Raw genomic sequence first — 7,780 nt, 5'->3', positions numbered from 1 at the left:
TTTTTTTCCCTTAAGCATCTTTTTAACATTGTCCCATAAATCTAAAAAGGCCCCTGACTTTCTGGGAAAGGGAGAGATTGAATTGGAAGTGCATCAAAACTTCAGCTGACATTCTGAGCTCTTCTTTGTAATGCTGAAGGACCAAAAGATATTTTAGTTTTTAAGTGACAGCTGAGCTTCTTGCCTCCCACAAAAATCCAGGGTCAGGAGCTTTATGAACAGCACAAGTCTGGCAGTAAAAGCAAAAAATAGTGGGGGAATAAAGGAAGGGAGGAAAGACTTCTTTAAAAAACTACTAAGACTCCCATGGACACCAAATGCTTCTTTTTATTAGCTAAGTCAAGAGATTCAGCTGACAAAGTGGTTTGGGCAGGAAAAGTTACAGACAGCCCAAACAAACCACTTCACTTTCCTGGCCTCCATCTTTCCATATCTGTCCCTTTTCAGCCCTTTTTGACATAATGGGAGGCCTCCATGTTACGGAGTCCCACGTCAGCAGGTGGGTGGACGCTGGAGAGGAACTCYTAGTGCCATCAGCCAACACTCAACACTCGGCTTATTAGACATCGGAGAGTCCGCACAGCTGTACCACCATGGAGACACAGGAAATTGCTCCCTTCCCACAGACCTGCTCATATGCACAAACTCCCTGGCAATGTCCTTGCTCSGCAAAACATGATCTGCATGAGAGAAAGAGGAACTAGAGCCTTCACAGCTTGGCCCTAACCCTGCACTAGCCAGCCAGTATCTCCTCTGTGGTGCTGCTTCATCACACTAGCCTTTATCCCAAGCTCAGCAGCAACCTGCCTAATTCCAGGGAAATATTGCTAATTGTTAGCACCTTTCTGAAATAACATTTCAAGGAACACCACTTCACAGCTGGGAGCAAGAGGCCGGCTCTCGGCTTCACCACTGGTTTCAGTGCTCCCTAATAAGTTTCCTTGCTTTTCCAGTGGACCATCTGCCCGAGTCTTACCTTTGTACTGAGGTGTGAACTGCCTCATGGCCAGGGGCAGCGATTCATAGAACCATTGCTCCTGGGAGACGAGGGGTTTGCAGACCGTGTGCTCGTCGTACTTCATCATGCTCATGTGGCCCCCCACTTGGTGGACGAAAGGCTCCAAGAGAACCACTTTCCTGGTGTCGCTGGGGTCCAGGGGACTCTTCCCCACCATGGTGCTTGGTCTGCTTCGTGCTCAGATAAATATGAATGTCTCTATCTCGTTTAACAACAGTGAGGGGGGATCAGAAGAGGGTTTCAGAATATTCTGCACTGGGGCAATGAATGCCAAGTCTGGATCTTGACACGTCAGTCCAGGATGCCTTCAGGCTTCTCAGCTTGGCACTGATGCCCTGTCTACAAAACAAAGGATATTCGGGAGGGTGAGAGAGGTGGCACAAGTCACTGCAAAACCTCCTTCCTGTGCTGGGATGCCAGCAGGGATAGGAATACAGCCCTGCCTCATGAGTCCTCCATGCCATCCCCCAGCGGCTCACACCTGCAGGGCATGCTATGTACTGAAGGCAAGTGCCAAGTGCACCCGTATAAGGGGAGATCTTTACATGCACAGGTACTGGCAGGAAGCCACAGCCTGAAGTGCAGTTTCCAGAAGAGGCCCTGCCTAGACCCAACGGGGACAAAAGAAACAGAGGAGGGCAAGGGAGAAGAGCTATCAAGTTCATGTGGCTGCCTTTTCAAAMCGGCTGTATGAGAGCAGTCCTTGGGCCGGTAAGGCCAGGTTATTAATACAATATACCTTTCTCCTCATGAGAGGGAAAACCTTTGCTGTCAAACAGTCCCAGTTTGCCCTATGAGAGATTGCTAATGATGTAGTTAGTCTTTCCTCAAGCTAGGACATTCCTTGTGAAGGAGGTTTATTAGTAAGATAGAGTTCATGTCCTTGGGCAGTTCTCTGCCTCTTAACACTGCTAATGGTGCTAGCAACATTTTCTACACCTTCTAAAGAAACATCAGATTGAGACATTCCCTGTCAGTTAACACCAGAGATTAGGAAGAGCGTTTCCTCCGTCATGAGAACATACGTGGCACGAGGGCATGTCAAAACAGCACCAACACAGCTCCCACCCAGGCTGCAAACCAAACACTGACTCTACCTGACCTCTGCAAATGCTGTGCAACGAGGCGAGCCGTGTTCTCTGCTAAAGCACAAGGGAGCATTCAGCTAACAGATTTGTTTCCTGATTCTAGCCCCAGAGAAAAATTCATCCTTGATTTTGACAGGAACAAGATCTGACTCTAAAATGATCRGTTTGAAAAAACACACACAGACTCCACATCTGTGCTGTACTGCCTCGACAGAAGCACCCTGGTTTCTCTTGCAAGCACCCTGCAAAAAAACCCCTTTCAAAAAGACCTCTTTGCACAAAGATTATGGATGGCTCTCGCACTGGTGGATACTGGGCAGAGGCTCCGGTAGCCAGGGAGGAAGATGAACAGGCAACTGAGCTAAAATTTACATTGCAGAGACAGCCTTGCTTTATACCATCAGGGCAGTAAAATCAGAGGAAGACAATCCAGATCCCAAAGTATAGGTGATGGGAAAAAAATCATCCTTCTTTTGAGGTCTGGTCCATGCTCCTACAGCCCTCAAAAGGGAGAATGCAGAGCCCTGGTCTTTCCCAGCCCTGTTAACACAGGTGACTCTCTTTGTTCCTGCCACATTACCATAACTTAGGGCAAGTTTGCGTCAGTAGTGTTTGCTAGAAGAAAACCAGTGCAGTAGATAATAAGATTTTTTTTTTTGTTTACAAAAAGATTTTTTTTTGTTACAGCAAAGCCTCCATCACCTGTGTGGCCCGCTGTGAGCAGRGCCGTATTCCTGCCACCTCTGCAGCCCCAACAACCCAGGCTGCACTGCCATCCCCTTCTTTAAAGGGGAGACACCGAGTATCAGAGGGAACACGGCACCTTCCCTGGTCACACCAAAAGTCTCTAGGAAAGCAGGAAACTAAACCTGGAGTTTTCACATCCCAGGACACGGGCCATGGGGTCACTCTTCAGGGTCACTGTAAGGAAGGCAGGCACAGCCTTTCCTCTAATATTAGCACTTATATTATTGCCATACCTGGGGTCTTCAACCAGTGAAATCTAGCATATTCCCCAACCTGAAACAAAGAGTCAAAGCTCTGATGCTTGAACTTCTCCTTCTCGCTCCTCCCGATGTAATCAAATCACTGAACAAGCAAGCACTTAACTCAGGTGCTYGTTTTGTTTTTTGCATGGAGGAGTTGGATGAAATGGTTTGAAGGAACAGATGTGCCTCCCCAGAGAGGAAGGGGAAAGAAGAAACTCCCACCTCCAAAACACATGCAACAGCTCCTTTAACACCCCCCAAGGGTCCCCCCCCTTTTTTTTTCATTCCTTCGTCACTATACACTTCAGAAAGGAATTTCTACTCTACAATTACCAGCCTGTACCAGCACTGAAGGAACAATGCCAGGCCACTTAGATGAGTGGTTTTCAGCTTAGGAAGACGCAGCTTTTTAGAGCCTTTCCAGAAGTTAATAAAAGCATTTAGCATTTTGTTAAGTTGCCGCAACTTTTAAAGAGGACTTCTCCCTTCAGAACCATAGGTTTTTTCCTCCCTAAAAAAAAAKGAGAAAAGAGAAAAGAAAAAAGCAAGCAGATTTGTCATAACACCTCTTTGGAGCAGAGAGCACAACATGACTTCAATCCAGTATTTATTGCTTTAGAGACATTCCAAGGCTGAAACGCAGCTGACATAACACACTTACAATTCTGGCAACCTTGGCATTGCAAAGAGAGTCAGAGAAAAAAACACAATTTGATGAGGCTTTTATTGTTTACTCTTAAGCAAATCCAAGCAAGATCTGCACTAAGGAGAAAGGGGCTTTTTTTTCATTTACTTTTTGTTCTGAAGCAGCTTGTTCATTCTGAGCAGATAAATGTTACTGCAAACACTTACTGAGCTGGTCTGAGCTGCTCTGAAACAAGACACTCTTGAACCAAATCACCTCTCTGGCTCAAGTTATCATGAATGCCAAAAGATACTTACGTCACTAAAAATACACAGAATTACAGATAAATCTGTATCCTCAAAACCCATTTGTCTCAAAAACAAAACAAAAAAAACATGAATAATTTTCCTCTAGCAAAAAATAATAATGAAAAACACAACCCAGGCACTGCAGATGAAAATGAGTCAGAAATTAGAGGGGAAGAAAATACTTTCCTCCTTCTCTTTACAGAAAACTCTCCAATCCAGAAAAAAACATTGAAGATACTTCAAAACATCTGCAAGCAACCATTTCCCTGACTCTTCTCCCTGCTATTGTCAGAGTATATCAGCATTCCTTCTAATGAATCTCAGCCTCGTGTCCTGGTCTGAGAAATATTTGCATTTCAGATGATCACATATTTGTAACTAAAATCTGCTAGGCTGAGCCACACCAAGTCTAGCCACGGGCTTTTGCAATCAGCGTTGGACAGTTGTTGTGCCCGGGGAACGCTAGCCAGTGCTTTCGGCAGCCGGGAGCGCTGATGACTGGGTACTGTTATTCCTCACGCAGATCTCATTTACAGCTAGCCAAACGTCAAAAGATACTGGTTTACCCCCAAAAGATACTAGCTTGAGATAAACAGCTTATTTATTCCCAACTCTAGCCATGGCCAAAAGAAACTAAGCAGATGTCATTCTCCAGTCTTTAATTAATGTCCACTCCATCCTGTCCAAGGCAGAAGCTCTTACAGCTCTGAGTCCACCATGCTGGGGGCAAAGCAGGGAGACAGACGGACCCCCCTGAGGACAACACTGCATCGCATAAACAGTTATGTTCATTGAATGCTGTTAACAGAAATACTTCAGAATATTAAAAAAATGATATCGCTTTTAAAACAAGTGCTCTATCAGCATGGGAGCATGTTCTTAGTTTTATCTATCATGGTCACTATCTTCATCTCTGGGGGACTCTGCTTCCAGAAACATCTCAAAACATCATACTGCAAAGTCTGGTTTTGAACACTGCAGGGTGCCGATACTTTTTTTTTTTTTTTTGCTTTAATTAAAAGGCAAGAAAATAATGCCTCCGTTTATGTGAAGAGATCTGTATGGCCATAGCTCTTGCTATCAGAACYGGCCTAGGTTCAAAGCCAGATAGCCAGCTCGCACGAGTCAGCAGGGAAGCTGCTGCAGGCTGCACCGAATGCAAACGCGGCCTGGACATCAGCGATGGAAACGCACAGATGTATTTTACCAAACCCAATTGCCACATTTCCTTTCAATCTTTGGCCTCATACCTCAAAACACATCCAAGGCCTTGCATAAAGTGTACCCTCCCAGTTCCAGCTCAGCCTCCCATCCTCGGAGACCGGTCCCTCAAAGCAGGCATAGACCCCCCACGGCTGGTGCAACACGGCAAAAACTTACCCCCAGGCTGTCCTGTGCCGCGGATCAGCCGAGGACTCCTGCCTCCACGGCCTCCCGTCCCTCAGGCCCTGTGCAAACTCTGTTAAAACTGCCAATTCTCCCTCTCCTCTTTCACACAGTTGGGTTTCTCGTTACAGCTCCTGAGTTATTTATACATCCAGCTCCTTCTTTCCTCAGATGGGGCTGCCTTTGGGCCAGGCCAAAGTCACCGCAGTCAGGAAGAGCCTCCCCCACTGACTCCAAGTCACTCAGGATCAAGCCCTCCATGCATTTCCACACGGCTGTTTTCACATGTCTTCAAGTGCTTACARTATTAGTTCTCAATTAATTTTTAAATCTGCCTTTTCTGCTCTTCCCTCAACTACAGCAATACCAGGCAAAAATAGTTGTAGGGCAGCAGTGTGCTGGGAGTGAAAAGCCTGGCTCTCTGCAAGAAACCTAGCTCTAACCATTCTCCCATAAATCCTTATGTGCAGAAACCCTGAGCTCTTTTATCTTGTATTTCCTTTCCTGAAAGAAAATGATGTTCATAAAGTTTATGACTGGTCCCCACATCCCTCACGAATAAGATGCAAAGATACAGTTTGCTGCACTGAAGGATTTATTTGGCTGCTTTGCAAAGCAGCAGGATCTAGGAGGGAGGGATGGGAATCACATTAACTTGGATTGATAGGCTGCTAAAAACCCCATTTCCTCTGCCTGCGATGGCCCGGGCATCTGGGAGATGGTGCAAAGCAACAGCATCGCCGCAGAGGTGGGCAAGGGCTGGGTTTTCCCCGCAAAGGGCAGGAAGACACCTTCGAACGTGCACCAACAACCTTGCAGCTCGGGTTTTCAGTGCCCTGCCACTACCCCGGGCTCGGCAGCCTTCGAGCTGCTCTTGCCTTAAACTTCTCGCTCTATTTTAGCCGCCTGCCGCTCCCAGACCACCCCCAGCTCTCACTGCCTGGGAACGACACTTCCCRGAGCCGCACGGAGAGGGTCTGCCCTGCTCCGCTGCCGGAGCACCACCGGGGCCGGAAAAAGGACTCGGTGCCGCCGAGCCTGAGGGAAAGGTTAGGGCTGCGCCGCTTGCCCCGCTCCCCTCCCTGCCGCTGTCCTAGCTCACGCCAAGCCGGGGAAGCGGGATTTTACGCTRTCCCTGTGACCGCAGAGACGTGGGAATTACAGCCCCAGAAAACGAGGCTGGATGCTGGTCACCGCTGTAAAAATACTGTGTGCCACTGGCACCGCCTGTTCCCTTCTCCGGGCTGCCTCCCTCGGGCGTGCTTTACATCAAAGCTCCCGAGAGCTCAGCTCATTTAGCATCTCAGCTACCATGTCCGCACAAAATGCGCTAATCAATAACGACGTTAACARCAAAGCAAGGGCAGCAATTTGCAACTTCCTGATCAAGCGCTAGACTTCATAGGGCCCCGCAAACGGGGAACGTGCGATCAGCCCAGCCACCCCTTCACACGGACGCTCAGCGCCGCGGGGACGTGCACGTCGAGGAGGTTCTTTATCGGCTCCTGAACCCAAGGGAAACAATTAGCATTTCTGCAACCACCAGTTATTTATTAGAAACAGGCCCAGACTGGCGGGTAACTTGAGGTGCAAATCTGTAACCAGAGGCTTATACCTATTTATCTCAGCTCGGGGCCTTGACCTGGAAGTAACAACGCAATTTTTCTTACCTTTCTGCCAGATATTTTTAGGAACTATGCGTAAATCAAGACCTGGCTCCGAAGTGCCCTTCGCTTTGCCACGCTCCTTCCCATCCAGGACAGTCTCCGTGCCCCACTCCGGCACCAGCTCGCGTCTGGCTGGCCTCGGAGCAGCGTCAGCATCCCCCGGACTTTACCCCAAACGCTGCGAGCCCCCTTGCCAAGCAGCCATGAGGTTTCCAGCAGCACCGTGGGTGCGATGGAGAACCTAAGGCCATGAAGCTTTTTTGCCCAGCGCGAGTCACTCTCTTTGCGGGTTTAGCACCAGCTCCCCTTGGTTCCCGCTGTCCTCCTTGCTCCCGTCCCTTCCTGCCCCGCGAGGCACGTCTGCATTTACGGAGATATTAAGAGTATCCCACCTGCTCTCCGAAATCCAGTCCTTATCCATCCCACCCTAGAAGGTGGCCAGTGCCGATGCAAAAGGTGTCCCGGCCCCTCACCTGCTGGCTCGGCCGGCAGAGCGCTGGTCCCGACGGCGTTCGGCTGGCAGCGTGGGCCCCCGCCTCGGTCGGGATGCTGTCCGGGCTGGATTTCTCGCCGCTTTACAGCCTGGGCACGGCGGTCTTGCGCCAGTATGAGGACTGAGGGAGCGGGGGGAGCSCAGGGACACGCGGGGACATCACCTGACCCCGCAGACGTTTCTGGCAAGCTTGTGGTATGMCCAGC

The 7,780-nt window shown here is 48.9% G+C and overlaps 1 protein-coding gene across 3 annotated transcripts in view; it reads right to left on the bottom strand.

The window, feature by feature from the left end:
- Positions 1 to 7,644, bottom strand: part of IP6K3 (inositol hexakisphosphate kinase 3) — a 17,374-nt gene extending 9,730 nt beyond the window's left edge. Inside the window, exons 1-2 of one of the 3 annotated variants that reach the window (XM_085310595.1) lie at positions 7,555 to 7,644; positions 977 to 1,357 (exon numbers count right to left, since the gene is read on the bottom strand). In XM_085310595.1, coding sequence (XP_085166721.1) covers positions 977 to 1,175 — 199 coding nt within the window. In that variant the 5' untranslated portion in view covers positions 1,176 to 1,357; positions 7,555 to 7,644. The other 2 variants (XM_085310596.1, XM_085310598.1) reach the window with 2 other exon arrangements.
- Between the last annotated feature and the right edge of the window lie 136 nt (positions 7,645 to 7,780).

The sequence above is a fragment of the Rhea americana genome, unplaced genomic scaffold (assembly GCF_003343005.1).
Source record: "Rhea americana isolate MKP2758 unplaced genomic scaffold, rheAme1 scaffold_321, whole genome shotgun sequence".
In the NCBI taxonomy this organism is placed as follows: Eukaryota; Metazoa; Chordata; class Aves; order Rheiformes; family Rheidae; genus Rhea; species Rhea americana.
The sequence above is the reverse complement of the archived record's forward strand: the minus strand, read 5'-3'. Positions and strand labels throughout refer to the sequence as shown.